Source organism: Salvia splendens, chromosome 8 (genome assembly GCF_004379255.2).
Source record: "Salvia splendens isolate huo1 chromosome 8, SspV2, whole genome shotgun sequence".
NCBI classification, from domain to species: Eukaryota; Viridiplantae; Streptophyta; class Magnoliopsida; order Lamiales; family Lamiaceae; genus Salvia; species Salvia splendens.
Genome location: NC_056039.1, coordinates 12932974 through 12954142, shown reverse-complemented (window position 1 = coordinate 12954142; position 21169 = coordinate 12932974). Strand labels below are relative to the sequence as shown.

Sequence of the window (21169 nt, the reverse complement as noted above, 5' to 3'; positions counted from 1 at the left end):
CGTCAGCGTGACGAAGCCCACTCGCTGGCCGGCGAGTGGGTGTCACGCATGGTGCCGGAGCACGCCACGTCGCGCAAGCGCGTGGCGAGACAACCCGCGAGGTGTCTCGATGGGACGGGCGTCTCGGCGAGACCGGGACGAGACGAGGCGCTGCAACGCTTTTCACCGCCGTCTCGCTCGGCGGGACGAGATACGAGCCACCCGCAAGACACGTTCCGGGTGACCTAATTATTGACGCCATATTTTTAATGATGTTGTGTGGAGAAATGCCATATACTATTCCAAATTTGAATATTTGAATAACATTTATTCCATTTATTAATGCAAATTCAATGTACTTTATAAAAGCATAAATGCTGTAAAATTGTTTGACTATGGACTCTGTACAAATCCCTTGACGTTATAAATTTGGCAAGGGGTTAACTATAGAATAGGTGTCTCCAGTAGTTTTGTTTTGTTTTGTTTTGTTTTCATACTCATGTTTCTTGTGTAGCAGCTATATTTCGATTCATCCTCTTTTATTCAAGGATTTCATAATTGGACGCTGAATCCATTTCATATGATGGGAGTTGCCGGTGTAATGGGGGCTTCTTTGATATGCGCTATTCATGGTGCTACCGTAGAAAATACTTTATTTGAAGATGGTGATGGTGCAAATACATTTCGTGCTTTTAACTCAACTCAAGCCGAAGAAATTTATTCCATGGTCACCGCCACTGGCAGAGCCAGGGTGGGGCGGGGGGCCCTTGGGCCCTCACCCATTAATAATGTAAATTGCTAGCTCAGTTGGTTTGGAAAGTAGACTTGCAGCTGTTAGTTCACAAGTTTGAACCCACGTGATGTCGTGTTTTATCCATTTAGATTAATAATTATGTTTATTTTCTATACTAATTTTATAGCTAGAATTTTATTTTGTTATGATTTCGTAATATAAGAACATTAATTATTTCTTTAATTCCAAATAATGTAAATCTGTCATCTAATATTATTAAAATTAATTTAATGATATGATATTTATTAAAACTATAGAAAAAATTATTTAATCGCATAAATAATTAAATATATTAGCAAATTGAATTTCAATACTATGTTCTTTATTAATAAAACTATATTTTTTTAATTATTTCAACGTTGATATTATCACTGTATCTCTTATTTGTAGTATAATACTATTACCCATCCTCCAATTATTTGTTATATTATCAATTTCTCGTGCGCATCTCTCTATTACTCATATTATTACTCATATTCGAGTTGATTCCGTGTTGTTGACACCGAAAATTCTTAATAAATTTTAACAATAAGTTGGGCCCCCAAGATTTTAATCCTAGCTCTGCCACAGGTCACCGCTAATCACTTTTTGTCCCAAATCTTTGTGTCGTCAGGGCGGATGCACCTTGCCGTCACAAGGGATATACTTAAATCGATAAAATTGTGTTAATTTGAGAAACATACTTTATGAGTGATCATATTCAAATTTTCGATGTCAAAACTTTTGAAAGTCTAGATGATCAAAAAAAATTAATTCGTAGCTGAGGTCATAAAAAATCAAACAAGCACAAATTTTTCGTTAATAAACTATAATTAGTCCTTTTGAATTTACCGTACTCATTTAAGAAAAATACTACTTCCTTCTCCCCTAAAAATCTGAACATTTGTAATAATATGAATTTTAAAGTAAAATTGGTAAAATATGAAAGAGATAAAAAAAGTTAGTGGAAAAATCAGTCTCATCTCATTAAAGAGAAAGAAATTTTATAATTTTTTTTTTATTTTTAGAGAACGGATAGAGTATGAAAGACCAATCATGAAATCTCTAATGTATAAGAAAATAACTTACACTATTACAATAGGACAAGAAACCAATTTGCTCAACCTTAAAAAAAAAGAAACTAATTTGGTTAAGTGTGGACATAATATAGAGAGGCACAAAATAGGAGTAAAAGTTATCAAAGACGAATGGCTGGTATAAATTAAACCAAGCAAACAAAAATAAAAATTTGGTTGGTTGTTATTTATAGTCTCAAAATTCATAAAATAAAGAAACGACAAGGAAAACGACAACAAATGAGCCCATAATTTCATATTCAAATTCAACTACTAAACACATACCACGTCACACAGATTCTCTCTCTCCCCCCTTCTCTAGCTCCTTCTAGCAAGTGCTGATCAGGATATGTCGCTGCTGAGGAGGAGGAGAAGGGGCGGGCAAGATCATGAGCCGGGGAAGGCGGAGGAGGAGGAGAAGAAGCCGGAGCAGCGGAGAGCGGAGAAGAAGAAGTGGTCTTGCTTGGACAGCTGCTGCTGGTTTATTGGGTGCGTGTGCGTTGCGTGGTGGATGCTGCTCTTCTTGTATAACTTGATGCCTTCCTCTTTTCCTCAGTATGTCACCGAGGCGATAACGGGCCCCCCGCCCGACCCTCCCGGCCTCAAGCTGCGGAAGGAGGGCCTGGCTGCCAAGCATCCCGTGGTTTTTGTGCCCGGGATTGTGACCGCCGGGTTGGAGCTGTGGGAGGGGCATCAGTGTGCTCAGGGCCTGTTTCGGAAGAGGCTCTGGGGAGGCACATTTGGTTCTGTTTACAAGAGGTATTGTATTCTTCCAATGTGCATGGAAATTTTCACTTTTAAGTGTTTTTTACATTATGTGTGTTTTTGGGACTGCAGTTTGGCACTTGAATGATTTAGTGTGTGTGTAGTTTTAGAAATGGGCCAGACTCACCCCTTAAAGGGCCTTATAAGGGGAGGGTTATCCACGCTTATAGAGATTAGATGAGATCTTCACTAAGTCGATGTGGGACAAAATTTAGAGAATTTAAGAAACAATCTTCACCAAAAACTTCAAGAAACAATCTTGAAAACATCACCAAGAACTACATATTAAATTCTCTAAATTATGTCCCACATCGACTTGGTGAAAATCCCATCTAATCTCTATAAGTGTGGATAACCCTCCCATTATAAGGCCTTTTAAGGGGTGAGTCTACCCTCCCCTTAACATGTAGTTCTTGGTGATGTTTTCAAGATTGTTTCTTGAAGTTTTTGGAAGATTGAGATTGGTTGTTTGTCCATGAGGGTGTATTGGAGGATGTTCCAACTGTTATTTGATTTGGTGAAAAAATTCAATATTTGGTAGGAAATTCTTGACGCAAGGAAATGTATCTGTTACATGCTTTTAGTTCAGAGGAACCTTGTGCTACGAAATGCTACAATTTAGGAACTTTTTTCTATGCAAAAATCTTGAACTCAAGTTTGTTTTAGTAACTTTGTTGCTAAACTATTATGATTTTTGATGTGTTCTTACTATTCCATCCTTTTGAAAAAGCAACATGACTTGTGCATCTGAGAGTGTACTTTACATATTTCAAAAAACATTCTAGAAATCCTTATTTTGCTAGTCTTTTTCATCTAGGGAGGTGGTTTGATTTATATAGTTTTTGGTAAAGAAAAATGCAACATAAATGCTTTTGTTCGTATATCTTGAATGGGCATGTGTATTACTGATGGCATAACCTTCAGGCCTTTGTGTTGGGAGGAGCACATGTCGTTGGACAATGAGACTGGTTTGGATCCGCCCGGTGTGAGGGTCAGGCCTGTGACCGGCCTCGTAGCTGCAGATTACTTTGCACCAGGGTACTTCGTGTGGGCGGTTCTGATTGAAAACCTAGCTCAGATTGGATACGAGGAGAAGACCATGTACATGGCATCATATGATTGGAGACTCTCATTTCAGAACACAGAGGTGCGCGACCAGTCACTGAGTCGGATAAAGAGTAACATAGAACTGATGGTTTCCACCAATGGTGGCAACAAGGCCGTCATCATCCCTCATTCAATGGGAGTTCTGTATTTTTTGCACTTTATGAAGTGGGTCGAGGCACCTGCTCCCATGGGGGGAGGGGGTGGGCCGGATTGGTGTGCTAAGCATATCAAGGCCGTGATGAACATTGGCGGGCCATTATTAGGCGTCCCAAAAGCTGTTTCTGGCCTTTTCTCTGCAGAAGCAAAGGATATTGCTGTTGCTAGGTACTTTTCACTTATGCATAGAACTCGTGCTGCTTTTGTCTATAGCTTGAAAATGAAGCTACTGGATTGTGTGCTAGGGCGATAGCACCGGGCGTTTTGGATCAAGATTTGTTTCATATTCAAACGCTGCAGCATCTGATGAAGATGACGAGGACTTGGGACTCAACCATGTCGATGATACCTAAAGGCGGAGACACCATTTGGGGCGATCTTGATTCCTCGCCCGAGGATGACTACTTACCTAGCAAACGGAGGCAAAATGCCACTGACGAGGCTAAAGATGGGAGCTCGGAACCAAAACGAAAACGCATGCATTATGGACGGATCATATCATTCGGGAAAGACATTGCTGAGGCAGATTCATCTGAGATCAACAGAGTTAATTTTCGGGTCAGATTTCTAATTTATCTCAATGCTAATTGCTGATAACATCTAACAGTTTTTCCTTGGTTATGAATTTGAGTGTGTGGGAATCATAAGAATCAATCATGTTAAGAAATGTAGCAAATGTCATGTTGTGAGGACTCGTTTGTCCGTGCAGGGTGCTGTGAAGGGGAGGAACGTGGCGAACGACACGTGTGTTGATGTATGGACAGAGTACCAAGAGATGGGATTTGGAGGCATCAAAGCTGTTACAGAGTACAAAGCTTACACTGCTGGAGATCTGGTCGACCTCTTGAGCTTCGTTGCCCCAAAAATGATGGCGCGTGGCAGTGCTCACTTCTCGTACGGGATAGCTGACGATCTGGATGATCCAAAGTACTTGCACTACAAGTACTGGTCGAATCCGCTGGAGACGAGGTAAGGATGTCAATCATCAAATTTGTTAGTTTGCATAAAAATGTTATTTCTTGGCAGGTTGCCTAATGCTCCGGACATGGAGATCTTCGCCATGTATGGAGTTGGCATTCTGACCGAACGAGCCTACGTCTACACGGAGGCTCCTTGGGCAGAATGCCAGATTCCTTTCCGGATTGACACGTCTGCAAGCGAGGAAGAGGAAGATATGTGCTTGAAGGATGGTGTTTTGAGTGTGGAGGGGGACGAGACGGTGCCAGTGTTGAGTGCCGGCTTCATGAGCGCTAAGGGGTGGCGTGGGGTAACAAGGTTTAACCCGTCCGGGATGAAGAACTTTGTGAGGGAGTACGAACACGCCCCTCCGGCCAACTTTCTCGAGGGCCGGGGCACGCAGAGTGGCGCCCATGTTGATATCATGGGGAACTTTGCCTTGATTGAGGACATCATGAGGGTCGCGGCCGGTGCCACCGGAGACGAGCTCGGGGGCGATCGTGTGTACTCGGATATATTCGAGTGGTCTCAAAAGATTAAGCTAAAGTTGTAAGTTACTACTAATGTATAAAATGTACACATTTTACTCATTAATATACACATGACCGCAATCATATTTACCAAAATATAAATGAGTCAAGAAAAAGTTGACATTTATTAACCTCTTAAATAAGAATTGAGTAAGAAAGTAATAATGGGCTGAATAAAATGATATATACATCCGCAAACACTATTTTGAAGTTCATACTAAGTTTTCCATTGATTTTGATGTATAGGTTTTATTTATGATAATAAATATTTTATAAATTTACTTTAATAATAATTATTATTATTATTATTATTATTATTAGTATCATAGAAGTATATTTTAATCTAACGTAAGATTTAATTTGTGCCATGAAGTTATTGGTACCATGTGAAGCACTCTTTATTTCTATCAAATTCATAATATTTATTTTCGTAAATAAAATATTAGCATTATTGATTATCAGAAAAGATTAATTGAACAATCTGTTAAAGACTAAGTAATGATTAATTTTGAAATGTACTCATGGACCATGGTAATGCTAAACCAACATAATATCTCTTTTTAAACAAATTATTGCTATTTTTAGAATTTTAGAATTAATTCAATTTCATACATATTTTGGAAAGAAAAAGAAAAAAAGAAAGAAAATGAAAGAAAAAAGAAAAGAAAAGAAAAAGAAAGGAAAAAGAAAGGAAAAATGAACTACAACAAAAATCACAAAGAATGCTAATAAAATGAGCTCAGTTCAAAAAATATTACTGTATTAACTATCTAGTAAATATAAATTTTTTTAACTCAGATCGGAAGGCAAAACATTTTGGAAAAAACAAGGCTGAAACTCAAAGAAAGTAACGTCTGCAGAGATATAATGACGTTTGGTAAGAGGGTCAAAGCATCTGTATCCCTTTTTGGTTCTAGAATAACCAAGAAAAACACACTTAATAGAGCGAGGAGACAACTTATCCAACCCAGGAGTCAGATCATGAACAAAACAAGTACATCCAAAAATGCGTGGAGGAATATGATAAAGAGGTTTATCAGGATGAAGACACGAAAAAGGAATATCCCCATGCAACACACTAGATGGCATCCTGTTAATAAGGAAGCATGCAGTAAGAACAGCATCAGACCATAGATACTTAGGCACATGCATGTGAGACATAAGAGTACGCGCAACATCTAAAACATGACGATGCTTACGCTCAGCTACTCCATTTTGTTGAGAAGTGTGAGAGCAAGAGGTTTGATGAATTATACCATGAAATTCACAAAAAAATGAGATAGACTGTTGTGTGAACTCAAGAGCATTATCAGTACGAAGAACACGCAGATCAACAGAATATTGGGTCTTTATTTCATGATAAAAGGATTTTAGAACATTAGGGACTTCACTTCTGTGTTTAAGCAAATACAACCATGACATACGGGAATAATCATCAATAAGAATTAGAAAATACTTGAAACCCCCTCTGGACTCAATCCTACTCGGACCCCAAACATCACAATGAACTAAATCAAAAATAGAAGAGCTACGAGTCTCGACTCGAGAAGGAAAGGAAGTGCGATGGTGTTTGCCCAACTCACATGACTCACAATTAAAATCAACAGACGCAACTGGAACTAAACTACGAAGACTAGCAGAAGACGGATGACCAAGACGACAATGCCACTGATATGGAGACACAGCAGCAGAGAGAGCACTAGGAGAGACAGGTGAAACATTATCCAAGTAGTACAGACCACCACGCTCATGTCCTCCACCAATCGTCCTCTTCGTCTGCAGGTCCTGAAAGATACAATATGAAGGATAAAAAGTGACAGAACAATTGTGAGTTTTTGTTAGCTGACCAATAGATATTAAGCTGACTGGAAAATTTGGGGCAAACAAAACATTATCAAGGGTAATATGAGTAGTGGGTTTGACAACACCAGTGCCAGTTACAGGAGAATAGTTGCCATCAGCAAGACGAACAGATGGGAGAGAATATGGAGAAAAAGATGTCAAAAGGGATTTTGTACCAGTAATATGGGTAGAGGCACCTGAATCCAACATCCAAGACTTACCAGGAGACACAGCAAACGCAGCTACAGAGGTAGAAGCATCAGTAGTAGTAGATGAAGAACTTGGCGCAGCAAACTCAATGTTATTAGCCCAATCTGGTTTGCCAAACTTCTTCCAACACTTATCAGACTCATGATTCGAACGACCACAATGATCACATAGTCGATCATGAAACCCTCGTCCTCGACCTCGGCCACGTCCCTGTCCACGGCCACGTCCACCATACGAACCTCGACCGCGAGCAGACATAGCTGAATTATCAAACGAGGTGGATTCCGTACGCCCGGTGGAGACACGAAGAACGCGAGACAACGCATTAGACAACGTTGGAATGTCATCACTAGCCATTAAGCTATCTCGAAGTGGCTGGAGATCAGCATTAAGACCTGACAAAAATTTTGCTACCATGAATTCCTCCCATTGTTTTGCTCTTGTTGTGGCATCACAGGAAAGAGGATGATAAACTAAGATCTCATCAGCAAGGCCTTTCAAGGTAGAGAAGTAATCATTGACTGACTGAGTATCCTGAGTATGAGAGAAACGTTTCTCATATAATTCAAATACCCGAGAAACGTTTTTGTCATTAAAGAACATCTCCCGTAGAGCATCCCACATGGCTTTGGCACTATCCAAGCACATGATATTTTGACTGATGGCTGGTTCTAGGCTATTGAGAAGCCAAGTCATGACGGAGCAGTCATCGGCACACCAAGTGTCGTAGTTGGCATCTGTAGTAGCAGGCGGGGCAGTTTGAACATGGCTTTTCTTCTTCTGTGATCCCAAAAATAGGAGAAAAGCACGAGACCAAAGCATATAGTTGGAACCATTCAGCTTAATGGTGGTTCCAATTGGAGGTCTAAAATCAGACATGATAAAACGAGAGTAAATCCGATGCAGAGCAGTAGGCAAGAGTGCAAGTCAATAAAAAAGAAGTAGCGGGCAGCAGCGCAGGCAGATGATAGCGCAAAGCAACGGAGTAGGAGTAGAACAGTAGCCAGATAAGGTTGCAGGCAGATAACAATTGCAGAGCAGCGGAGCAGGAGCAGGAGCAGGAGCAGAGCAGCGGAGCCGGAGCAGGAGCAGAGCAGGAGCAGCGGAGGCAGAAAAAAAAACCTAATTTTCGAAACCCTAATTTTCGTTTTTTTTTTTTTACAAAACTAGCTACGAATTCGAACCCGCTGTGATACCATGTAGAACAGTAAAATATAGAGACATAATGGAAAAAGTAGTAGTGTATATCTCATTAGTAAACATAGGCCACATATATATACAAGTAACTAAGCTAGGCTATGTTACATAACCGATGTGGGATAGAAATCATATACTATATTAACAATTATTATTATTATTATTATTATTAGTATCATAGGAGTATATTTTAATCTAACGTAAGATTTAATTTGTGCCATGAAGTTATTGGTACCATGTGAAGCACTCTTTATTTTTATCAAATTCATAATATTTATTTTCGTAAATAAAATATTAGCATTATTGATTATCAGAAAAGATTAATTGAACAATCTGTTAAAGACTAAGTAATGATTAATTTTGAAATGTACTCATGGACCATGGTAATGCTAAACCAACATAATATCTCTTTTTAAACAAATTATTGCTATTTTTAGAATTTTATAATTAATTCAATTTCATACATATTTTGGAAAGAAAAAGAAAGAAAATGAAAGAAAAAAGAAAAGAAAAAGAAAAAGAAAGGAAAAATGAACTACAACAAAAATCACAAAGAATGCTAATAAAATGAGCTCAGTTCAAAAAATATTACTGTATTAACTATCTAGTAAATATAAATTTTTTTAACTCAGATCGGAAGGCAAAACATTTTGGAAAAAACAAACAAACCCAGTTATAATCGGGTCGGGTTAATTAGCGTAAAACAAAACCCGCACAATATAATAGGCGATCATCAGTCTGATTCCGATCCGGCGTTGTAATCCCAATTCTCAGCTTGGAACTACTTCCATCTAACCCTACCTCTCTCAGATCGCATCTTCTCTCCCCCTCTCTCTCCTATCAACTGTGAGCATCTTTACTACTCTTCTGCATGCAATTTATGTATTCATAGAATTGTTCGGATCATAGGGTTTTCGAGGAGAAATTTTCTAGGGTTTTTACAATTTGGCCCCCCTTCTTCCCGTACTGGAAGTTCTACTTAGTTGATTGTCGTCCTTTTCTTTTCGCTGCTGAACCTTGGTTAAATAGCGCTTGTGAGTATAATTGCGGTGAACTTGTACTGTATTTTGTTTGTATTTTCTCTATGTGCTAACTTGGCTAGCTTGTGTGCTTTTTGTTTATTGAATTTCTCTTTTCTTTTTTCTTTTTTTTTTTATAATTTTATTTTTAATCATTGGTGTTCGGGTGCTAGAAACTGCTGTTGTACTGGCTTTCTTCTGTTTTTGTTGTTGTTAGTGACTAATGAGTTGAAGTAACTTAATTCAAGTTCGTGGTACAGCAGATAGGTGCTCATTTGTTATTAATCCTTGGTGCTAGTTTTTCTTGAGGGTTCTTTTAGATGACCTGGGTTATCATCGAACAATTCAAGCTCTTGTAGCGTGTTTTTATGTGTATGTCATTGCCATGCTAGAACAAACTTTAGGAATGTCCACCTGATTGATTAGTGGTAAATTATTGCATCTCTTGGAAAATGTGCATCCCTGAAATCAATGTTAGATCTTTGTTTGACTTTCGTGTGGTTACTAAAGGAATGGTACTATTGTAAAACTTTTGTGATCTACAATTGCATGGATATATTCTGTTTTCTATGTGATCCAGTATGTTCATGACAATTGTAGTACATGAGTATTGCTGTCTTCTAGACATTTTCTAAGACAAAACATCTCTGGGCCTTTGAATTTGTGTAATTCCTGACTTAAATTTGGGACTATTAAACCTCAGGTTATCTTGTTACTGTCATTGTATAATCGAATGCCCTCAAATTACGGTGACAGATCCTAGAACCTATGGGTCAGCAACAATAGTTTAAAGATTGATGTTTGTAGAAGCATTAGTCTAAACTAGGGTACAAGTAAGATGGATTCACTCCCAAGAAGCATGTTATAACCACATACGCATTGTTTCAATTTCTATAAGATAGATGGTGGACATAGATAGTAATGGCCTATTTGTAGCCTTCCTGCTCTAGGGGGAATGATGGTACTTGCTCTTAGGCCATCTGATTTTTTCGTTGGAAATTGTGGGCTGACCTCATGCACTCAGTTTTATGTCATTCTCCTTTATTTTGTTCCTTGTCAGAGACTTTCTATTTGTATGACATGCTACCTTGTCAGCTATTTTCTGAACCAGGGGTTGAGTCATCTGCCTATTCTCTAGCTCATCTTTAAAGATGAATATGCAGCAAGCTGTGCAGTCCAGATCTTCATCGAATGGATATGGTCGCCGTAAAGTTGAAAAAGATTCTGCAGCTAGGCGGCCTGACAGTAAATTTCAGACCGGGAAAGCAAACTATAGCAGGACTATATTTGGTAATCATTCTATCCTTTTGGTGTCTATAAGATATAAATCTACTACGAAATTCTAACTCATTTGGTTTTAGGTAAAGGAGGGGTACTTGAGTCACCTTCACGTGATCGATTGATATATTTAACTGCATGTCTCATTGGACACCGAGTGGAAGTCCATGTGATGGATGGATCTGTGTTTTCTGGAATATTTCATGCGACAAATGCAGAGGATTTTGGTATGTTAGAAAAGTGTTTTAGCATGGAAAATACTCTTGCTTTATGAACCTTTATCTTGAACTATGCATATTCATTAGATTGCACTATTTATTAACTAGATGCCTTCTTCTGGTGCAGGAATTGTTCTGAAGATGGCTCACCTGATTAAAGATGGTTCTCAAGGAAAAAAAGATATTTCAGATGCTCTTAGCAATCCTTCTTCAAAGACACTGATTATACCAGCTAACGATCTCATACAAGTGATAGCAAAGGTATGATTGTGCTGCCTATTTTTAGGTTTCCGAAACTGTGATTAAGTGGCTGTTATATTGGAGTTGAACAGGGAGTGTCTGTAATGAGGGATGGATTATCAGATGAGCAGCAATATGAAAGGCAGCAGGAGCTATTAACAGATTCCTGCATATCACAGTCCCAGCATGTTGACTTGGGTAGAGAATTGGAGCGCTGGATCCCTGATGAAAACAATCCAAGTTACCCTGAGCTTGAGAACATATTTGATAGCCCTTGGAAAAGGTTGGAGAATCATATTTATTCTCAGAAATTTTAATGTAGTGATGATAAATTATACTCCCTCCATCCCTGAAAATTTGTCACATTTCATTTTCTACACTCGTTTTAGAAAAATGATAGTAATAAATAGTTAAAGTGGAGAGAGGGTAAAGTAAAAGAGAGAATAACGCTTCTCTACATTATTCTCTCTTACTTTACCACCCTCTCTCCACTTTAGCTATTTATTATCATTTTTCTAAAACGAGTGCAGAAAATGAAATGTGACAGTTCAGGGACGGAGGGAGTAGTATGACTAGTTATGAATCATATGATAGTGGGTGCAAAATTAAATTTGCTAGTGCTTGTGGCAAATGATTATGTCCGCACATAGTCTCTCATAGTAAGCGATGAATTAGTTGTTACACTAATATCTGATTCTATTGTTTAACTGTCTGCAAGAATCTTTGTTCATTAATAGAGATCCTTGGTTTGATGCTCAACATCTTTGTAATTGGTGCTTTTTTGATGTTCGAATACCTTTCTTTTCTCATCAGGGGCTGGGATCAATTTGAAGCAAATGCAACTTTATTTGGAGTTAAGAGCACCTTCGACGAGGAACTTTACACAACAAAGCTTGAGAAAGGTCCTCAAATGAGAGAATTGGAGAAAGAAGCTATGCGGATAGCTAGAGAGATTGAGGGTGAGGATACCGGTGATCTTCATCTAGCAGAGGTTAGCTTAAGTTTTGATCTCTATCTTTTGGTATTTAGTTTTCCTAGTCGGTTCCTTCATCCTAAATCATATCATTTTCAACAGGAAAGAGGTCGTCAGCTTGGCGAAAATGTAGAACTTGATGAAGAAACACGATACTCCTCAGTCATCCGGCCAGTTGATGACAGTGGATATGATGAGATTGAAGACATATTACAGGATTCACGAAATGATGAAACATTTGGTGATTCCTTGAGGCCTGTTATTGGTAAACCTCCAATTGACACGTTTCCTGGGAAAGCTAGATATGGGGCTCAAATGTCATCAAGATTTTCATCCTTGGTAATTTCTCTTCCTAATAGGAAATAGCTTTTCTTCGTTGTCATGCCAACTAATTCTAGAGTTAACATGTTAGTATCATTTCCTAATTCTGACGCGTGTTCTTCCAAAACCTTGTGTTGCTTCTTTCTTTAGTTCTTCATATTGTTTGCTAGGTTAGAAAGAAGAAACAATCAGCTAGTAATGTCGGATTCATTTCAAAATTATCCACTGTTTCTTGCATTTCTTGGCCTTAAAATATATTTTGTCTGTTCAAATAGTGGTTAGCCAATTAAATGTGTGCATAAGTCTGCATTAGCAGGGATTGGTGACCTTTAAAAAGCTTTTATTACTTTTGTTATGGTATTTTATTACGTAATTGTCTAATTTCAGTTAGCTATATCTCAGCTTTTGTTTTGTGTCTGTTGATCTCATTATATCACCAATTGTTTATTTTCAGTGAAAAGTACTCCCTCCATCCACGATTAATTGATACCAATTTCCTTTTTCGTCCATCCACAATTAATTTCCTTTTACTACTTTTGGTAATGGACCCCACATTCCACTAACTTATCACACACATTTTATTATAAAACTAATATATAAAAGTAGGACCCACATTCCACTTACTTTTTCAACCCATTTTCCACTATATTTCTTAAAACCCTTGTTAACCGTGGACGGAGGGAGTACAAGTTTTAGTCACTATCTGCTTTTGTGGCTGTAGGGAGAAGCGCAATCTTCTGTGTCCAGTAGCAGAGATGTGTACCGTTCAGGTTCTGAGGATCATGGCACACAGATACTGAATGAACAGCTTCCTAAAGAATCCTCTGGAATTTATGCGAGCAGGTTTTGTTTCTGACTTCTCATACAGACTCTGTTACTAACTTTGAGATGTTTAGCTATCTATCATATCTAAGAATATTTTTTAGTGGATAAGTGGAATTATTTTTCATTCAGGGTGCTTGACAACCAATATACTGGACATGCTGAAAGCAATAGTGTTCTGGATGATAAAGATAAGCCAGTGGTCAGTGTTTTTATACTGCTCTGAAGCTGTCTCCTATTTGTGACTGTTGACACTTGTGAGTAAATGGTATCTTACAACCAGTTCTTTTTCCTGCAGCCGCTTGATCGAGGTGGAGCATCAAAGACCGAGGGTACGTTAAACGTCTTACTAATCCTGATTACATTTGTTCTGCATAGTTTTTCATTGTTTGTCAAAATAGTTATCTGGAGATTATCATTTACTCAGTTCTCTTTGCTCATTTGAAAGTAAGAAATAAATGTTCTATTTCTTTTCCTTGGAGTGGAAGAGTTTTTCTGTTTTGTCCATTGTTTCCTGGTTTGTTCCGAGAGGATTCACCTTGGCTTTATACACGGACACAGAGAACTGTCCTTGTGTTTTAATGAAGAAAAATCCTTGCCGTACCCACGTGCTACATGGAATAGTGGAATGAAACAGGATAACGTTCTCTAGGGTACCCTCGATTATGAAATATGGTTTTATTTTGCCCTCATTATTTTCTCCCCTTAATTTGTGGCAACATAGAATCCATTTTCCTTGTTCTGTTGTAGTAATATTGTCATATGTTACATTCCGCTTTAACATCAATTGTTATGTTGGCAAACTCAGATTCATTGCTAAGGTTTAAAAAAGATTGCGCTGCTAACGCTACCTTGTCTCCAAATACTACAGCTTTTGATCCATCACATGTATCAGCCGAAGGAGATGAGAAGCCGAGCTCTAGTAATGAGCTATCGGAGGGTGCATTGCCTCCCAAAACGCAAGGGGCAGCACATTTTCTTGCCCGGCCCAATAGTTCTGCATCATCTACTTCTGATCGTGGAGGTGCTGCTTCAACTTCTGCTAGCCAAGGATTGTCATCTAGTTCATCTGTTGGTTCATTGTCATCAGAGAAGTCATCTCTGAATCCATATGCTAAGGTGGGATGAAGGACAATGGAGATCCCCTTTTTCTAAAATTTAGTTATAGTCACGAATATGCTGATTATCTTCTTGCTCCGCTTATTGTTTGATAGGAATTTAAGTTAAATCCCAATGCAAAGAGTTTCACCCCATCTCAGTCGTCTATCCGGCCTTCTTCCCCAGCTGCTGATGGTCCCTTCTACTATCCAGCTAATGTGGCACTAATGACTCAGATGCATGGAATGCCTGTGAATATTGGGGTGAGTATGAAATTTCCCAGTGCTTGTTGGTTTGATCATACTCTGTGTCAATGTTGCACCTTCTACAACTTGAACAGTGTGATTCTATTCCTCTGCATGTTGTTTAAAGCAGTGTATATTGTCGCTGTAGTATCTGGATTCATAGAGATGCTAGTGTAACCCATCAATAATTAAAAAACAGTTGTAGAAGTTGCAATTCTTATTGGGTAATCCGTCCCAACAAGAAAGAAAAGAAGAAAAAGAAAGAAGGGAGAGAGAGAGAGAATGAAAAGGAAGAGCAAGCTAGTAAAGTTGTGACAAATGCATTCGTCATTTTTCTTATTTGCTCAGATAGGTTGTAAAATCTATTATTTACTGCTATTAATTGAAAAATAAAGATGCTTAATCCATAAAGCACCTTACTTGTGCTTCATGAATCATGACTACTATTGCTTGTGTTTTAGTTTTACGGTGGTTATGTGCTTTTGCAGATTGGACCTTCTTTCGCTACACACCAGCCTATTATGTTCAATCCACAGGCTGCACCACTGCCACAGCCATACTATCATCCAAACGGACCTCAGGTTTGTTATATACTGCTGTTCTAGTGTCTTCTGCCTATAATAATCTTCCTTCCGTCTAGGTACTGCAGACATCTAACCCTAATCTGATGCAGTATGGGCAGCAGATGATGATTGGACAACATCGGCCAGTCTTGTACATGCCAACTTATCCAGCAGTAAGATTTGTATTATCTTTTTTTCTGTTCTTCATATTGCTCGTTTATCTGTGTGATATTTCCTTGCATCATTATGCTTTGTCAGTTGCTGTTTATGTTTTACTATTTTTTCTTCTCCGTTCAATTATTTGAATCATGAAGCTGTTAGAAAAAGGAAATGGTGCATCATAAGCTTTTTCTATCCAAAGCAACTTATGCTGAAGATAAAAAAATTCAACCATCTCCATTTTGTGAAACCGTACTCGCACACACACACACACACACAGACACATGCACATTTATGCATACATGATAAGTTTGTTTTTCATATCTTCATCGCTCTTCTGTGTCTAGGGTTAGCACATGCCTGACTTTTAGGTTGCTGTTTTTGTTCCTTGAAAATATTTGTGCAGGAAATGCCTTACAACAATGGGAGGGAATTTTGATGAAGGCTACTCGAACCATATTATGTGTTTCTGTTTATGTTTACAAAAAAGGCTGCTCTGAAATGATTTTTCCGACAAGGCTCAGCAGCTGAAAAAACATCTGCTCAGCTTAGCTTGTGGGATTAACATATATTCACAAGTCAGTACATTACCAGTAACATTGAGTATCTTTATGTTCAAGCATGGAGTACTATACCCTTTTCTTTTTCTTTTTCTTTTTCCTCTTCACCCTGTTGTGATTTTAGTCTTCCCTTGTTGAATTATTGTGATTATCAACTATTTTTTATTGTGGTTTGTAAATAAAATACTCCACTCTTCATTCCCCCTCCCCCCTTTTTATTTGGTTTAGCTGTTTATGTTGTGTTGTGTCTGGTTTCTTTCTATTGTATGATAAATTATTTGAACTTGGGGGAGATGGTTTATTAATTAATCCTCAATTAGAGTTTGTTAATCTTTCATAGCCAGGTTGACCTTTGACATAAGTTGAATTATGGTGCTTACTTTTACTTTTTGGGGCTTTAGACAACAAGGCAATATCAAACCATGCAATTATGTCACTCCATTTTTAGCCTAGTTATGTACGCAATATAGTTTAGGGTAAATTTCTAAGAAAATCATAAACAATGGTTAAATTTCGGTTTGTGCTGCAGCTTTGTTGAAGTTGTATGTTTTCTCAATTATCTCATGATGAAAAATTCAAGTCATTATTGTTCACATTTTCCCATCAATGCTATTTTTGTTAATGAATAGAAAACAGTTTAATTCATTGATCATAATGTCTACGTGTGATTTTTTGGCTCTCAAAACACACAATTTCTCCCAAAAAATCATCATGGTATAATTGAGACTTAATCCAAATTTCTTGATTTTTATGGTTACGGGCTAAAACAAAATTTAACCAAACTTCATGATTTTTATAGCAATTTGTCCTAAAATTAAATGTCTTTTGTTCAAATTTCATTTCAATTCTTGTATCATTTTGAGTTTGAAAAACCCTACTTGAAATAGGGACATACAATAAATGCAATGGCTTGTTTCATTTTCATTTTCATTATTCATGTGCTTGCTTCTCATGATTGATGATTACCATTCTTCTAATTCACTAAAATAATTCTTGTTTTTGTTTTAAAAATAAACAACCTAATTTTCCTGGAACCATGTCTAATTATTTAATTAACACAATTTTATTGAGTCAACTCACTTTCTATTTAATATTCATAGAAATTCTTGACATTGTCACCTTCAAAAGTGGAAGCGTTTTATTATTTCAACTTAATTGAATAATGGAACACTTTAAATTGAATTCTTTTCAATTATTTTATACTTATTTTATTTTTTATATACTTTTAATGAAAATGGATCTGTAATATTTGATCCTATAATTGTTGTTCATATATGCACTCTGTATAACTTAGACCAAAAAATATTGTTTAATTTTGAACTCGCTATTCAGAGTTCCTAGAGCCCCTTGCAAGGCTTGTTGGAAAACCCGTTGTCGGACTTGATTAATTGCCCTTTGCTGTTCAAACTGAATCATTTCATTTTTGTAATTTTCTAATTGTCCCAAAGTCTTATAAGTTGAATTAATTAAATTCAATTTTTCTCGTTCTATCTCAAAGTATCCATTCACCCGAAACTGATCTGCTTCCATTTCTACTTTCCGTAAGCAGGCCCGGGCTTTTTCCAGCTGTTCAATGGCTCCCCCACGCAGTTCTTCTGAATTTCGAATAGTATTCAAAATCATCTATTTTCAATTATCTAATAAATCACTTAATATTATTTCAATAGTGAGACCATCTACAGAATTGAGTAGGTTCTATAAGTAGAAAGTTGCATCATCATCATCATCATCATCATCATCATCATCATAAAAAAAAAAACTCTGCCTTGTATGCGCAATTAATAATAGTAAATGAAAAATCCCCAAATGGCCAGATGATTTCTTGACTATTGAATTCACTTAACATTATAAACAAAGGTTCATTTTTATGGAATTTGATGGATATGTTTTGTTGATGTATCCCGAACAAAATAAATTTTGACAAACAAACTAATCCTGAGTTTACTTCAGAAATAGATTTTATTGAAAGGAAAAAAAAGTCTTGGCCGAATTCAAAGAAAAATATTTCTTGATCATAAGAGATCTTTTGTAGTCAATAACTTAAAAAAAATGTAGCTTTGCAATCTATGGCAAATTTAAGTATAGTTAAAAAAATTACAAAGCTGTGGCAAAGAAGATTTGCAACAGAATTCAAAAACCAGCTGCAACTTAAGATAGGCATGGCCATTATCAAATTTTAATTTATTAGTCCATCCGTCCCGTTTTAGGAGTCCCGGTTGGGGCAAAATAATAAAAAATGCTTACAATTCAATTTAAAAAGTGTTAAAAGTGGGTCCCAATATTCACTACAACATTTATTTATTACACATTCAAACACTTTCTTAAAACACATGCCAAAAGTAGGTCCCAATATCCACTACAACATTTATTTATTACACACTCAAATACTTTCTTAAAACATGTGTCCGACTCAACCGGGACTCTTAAAGCGGGACGGAGGGAGTACATGTTATAGTGTATTAAGATAAAAACTTTAGTATTTTATGAAAAAATATGTTGAAAATACTTAATTTACTATTTTTAAAATACCATTTAGGTGAATTAAGAACGTGTTATTTATTTTCTAGATCGAGGTTCAACTATAACGTTTCAAAAATTAAGAATTAAAAAATTAAAATTTAAAACAAAAGAATTAAGATCAAAATTTTATGGAAATTTTAAAATCACAATAGTAAAAGTCAATTAATATTAATATACTACCGCATATTAAATTTTAATTTTTTACATGTTATTAGCCATATGTCATTCCATTAACATCTCTATTTTATTTTTATTTCATTTCGTCATGCCAAATAGTATGATCTTAACATATTACTCATTGGAAACATCTTAATACAAAAGAAAGACTTTTCAGATTACGCTTTGGAGGAGTCCAAGATGATAAATGTACTTTGTGTGGAGAGGAGCCAGAATCGATAGAACATTTGTTTTTCAGCAACAAAGTCTCGTCAAAGTTTTGGTACTCTTGTTGCCGGCTTATGTCTGTTGGTTTTCTGGGTTACAAGATAAATACTAGTCGGGCGTAATACAACCCAAAAGAAGGAATAAAGAAAATAAACTGAAATGAAATTACAATGAAGAAATTTCTGGATTACAAGATAAACACTAGTCGGGAGTAATACAATCCAAAAGAAGGAATAAAGAAAAATAAACTGAAATGAAATTACAATGAAGAAATCGAAACAATGAACCGTAAAATAGTGGAAAAAAGCCGAGTCGAGGAGACCTCTTTCCGCAATATGAGATACTGATACACTCGGATTTTGCACGGTTTTAAGGTCATCTTTTGGTCTGTGTTTAATGTCAAAGTCGCATTACATGTCCATTATTTGCATATTTTGTCTATTTTGGTATTTTGACATGTTTTGTGAGAAATGTGTATATTTAAGCCTAAAAAGGGAGTCAAAATGCGAAGTTGGAAATCTAGAGTTGTTCTGCATGTCCAGCGGTCCGCTGCAACATTGGCAGCAACCTCTGGCGCCCAACGATCGCTAAGCCAGTAGCGGCCCGCTCCGAGAAAGTTGTGCATGAAGTCAAGACACGCCCAGCGACCGCTGGAGTATGCGTGGCGACCGCTACCGAGAGTCCGGAGAGTTACGGGATGATGGACGGCGAACGCTGAAACAAGTGCAGCGACCGCCAGCCAAAGGTCAGAAGCCTCGGACCAACTCATGGCGACCTCTGACCAAGGTGCAGCGGCCAGCCAGGAAAAAGCGGCGAGCGAATTTGCCCAACTTTCTCTCCAAGATTTACCATATTTTGCAACCCTTTTCCTTATTTGAGAAGGGGCAATTTCTCCTCTATAAATAGCCCCCAAAGCTTCATAAAAAATAAGTTCCTCTTTTTGCAAAATACTTCCAGAGTTCAAAAGTTAGAGTACTTCATTGTGCAAGGAGTTGAAGAAGGATTCAAGATCATCAAGCTATAAGGATTCAACCTTTTGGTTTTATTGCTTTAGTTCTTATGTTTTCATTGTCTTCCATTCAATCTATGTTTTTAGCTTATTCAATCATGTGTAACTAAACTCATAGGATTTTAGGAATGTGTTAGTAACTTTTATTGGTTTATACAATTCCTATTTCTATTTAAAATCTGTTTGTTCTTACATTGTTTCTTCCTTAGTTATTCCGTAATACTTAACGCTTGAGTGACACATACGGTGATGATTTAATATAACTTGCTACATAATCGTGAGAGGTGGTTGGCGAGTTAGATCCACTTAATAGACACTACAATTAGCTTTCTTTAAAACGACACTGTTAATTGAGAGTGTGGACTTTTCAAGTGTCTTAGGAGCTTCTAGGAGTTACATATTTAGGATTGACAACCCTAATGTTCGTAATCAACATTTGCATCGCATGAGCATAAACTAGGTGACTCGTTCTATCAAATTAGGAACTATGCTAGGGTGTTGTAGTTGGAATTTGTATAAAAATAATTGTGAAAGCACATCCCTGGAATTCCCCTTATCTCTATACTTTTATCTCCGTGATTTATTTGCGATTAGTTGTTTCTTTGTTTTCAAAGTTAATTGTTTTAAAAAATCTTCCAATTTTCCGGTTTTCCAAATAGTAATTGAGTTTTAGTAGAAGATAGAAAATTTGTGTTTGCTTTCCCTGTGATCGATATCCGGTACTAACCTTTAGCTATACTATTCGTACTCTGTATACTTGCAGGTATTTATAGTGCTAATAAAAAGTGCATCAGATACGCTCCGGTAGTGCTCTCGGATTGGTATGTCGTCCCCAAAGATAAAACGACTTACGTCTCTGATGATGTAGCACCGAATTAACAGAGCTCTGACGAACTAGATGGTGGTGAGGTGATAAGACTCATTTCAGACATTAGTTATGGGGTTAAATTCTGTGATTTCAGTGAACTAATAAGTGTTTGTAAGTTCAGGTGGGTGAAATATCTGTCAGGCCCAGGAATTGCATACAAATCAACCGGGGCAGACGAAAATGAGGAAAATGGGTGTTAAAGCGGCAACAATTTACTTGACCAAGGAAATGATGGAAACGCTGGCAGAAAGCAAAAGTGAACAAGGAGCAAATTCTAAAAGATCCTTTTTCGGAGGGCAAA

General features: G+C 37.2%; 2 protein-coding genes across 4 annotated transcripts; both read left to right on the top strand.

The window, feature by feature from the left end:
* The first annotated feature begins 2102 nt into the window (after positions 1-2102).
* Positions 2103-5438, top strand: LOC121745022 (phospholipid:diacylglycerol acyltransferase 1-like). The gene is made up of 5 exons (XM_042138772.1): positions 2103-2586; positions 3517-4023; positions 4101-4413; positions 4565-4824; positions 4882-5438. The coding sequence occupies exons 1-5, from the start codon at positions 2177-2179 to the stop codon at positions 5363-5365; spliced, it is 1974 nt and encodes a 657-aa protein (XP_041994706.1). The 5' UTR covers positions 2103-2176; the 3' UTR covers positions 5366-5438.
* A 3863-nt stretch (positions 5439-9301) lies between these two features.
* On the top strand, positions 9302-16271 carry LOC121745242 (polyadenylate-binding protein-interacting protein 4-like). Of its 3 annotated transcripts, none has more exons than XM_042139063.1 (15): positions 9302-9437; positions 10706-10900; positions 10972-11115; positions 11234-11367; positions 11439-11629; positions 12160-12337; positions 12422-12658; positions 13362-13483; positions 13595-13664; positions 13761-13794; positions 14334-14581; positions 14677-14823; positions 15294-15386; positions 15479-15541; positions 15934-16271. In XM_042139063.1, the coding sequence occupies exons 2-15, from the start codon at positions 10762-10764 to the stop codon at positions 15964-15966; spliced, it is 1833 nt and encodes a 610-aa protein (XP_041994997.1). In that variant the 5' UTR covers positions 9302-9437; positions 10706-10761; the 3' UTR covers positions 15967-16271. The 3 variants fall into 3 exon arrangements, with proteins under 3 accessions (XP_041994997.1, XP_041994999.1, XP_041994998.1); XM_042139065.1 differs by having other exon boundaries at positions 9324-9437; positions 10774-10900; XM_042139064.1 differs by having other exon boundaries at positions 9346-9437; positions 10722-10900.
* Positions 16272-21169: the final 4898 nt, after the last annotated feature.

Bases quoted from the DNA above. Each gene is read 5' to 3' on its own strand.
- LOC121745022 (XM_042138772.1), top strand. From the start codon at position 2,177: ATGTCGCTGCTGAGGAGGAGGAGAAGGGGCGGGCAAGATCATGAGCCG. The intron at 2,587-3,516 runs GTATTGTATTCT...CATAACCTTCAG, and splicing joins TTTGGTTCTGTTTACAAGAG to GCCTTTGTGTTGGGAGGAGC. The intron at 4,024-4,100 runs GTACTTTTCACT...ATTGTGTGCTAG, and splicing joins AAGGATATTGCTGTTGCTAG to GGCGATAGCACCGGGCGTTT.
- LOC121745242 (XM_042139063.1), top strand. From the start codon at position 10,762: ATGAATATGCAGCAAGCTGTGCAGTCCAGATCTTCATCGAATGGATAT. The intron at 12,338-12,421 runs GTTAGCTTAAGT...CATTTTCAACAG, and splicing joins GTGATCTTCATCTAGCAGAG to GAAAGAGGTCGTCAGCTTGG. The intron at 13,665-13,760 runs GTCAGTGTTTTT...TTTTTCCTGCAG, and splicing joins ATGATAAAGATAAGCCAGTG to CCGCTTGATCGAGGTGGAGC.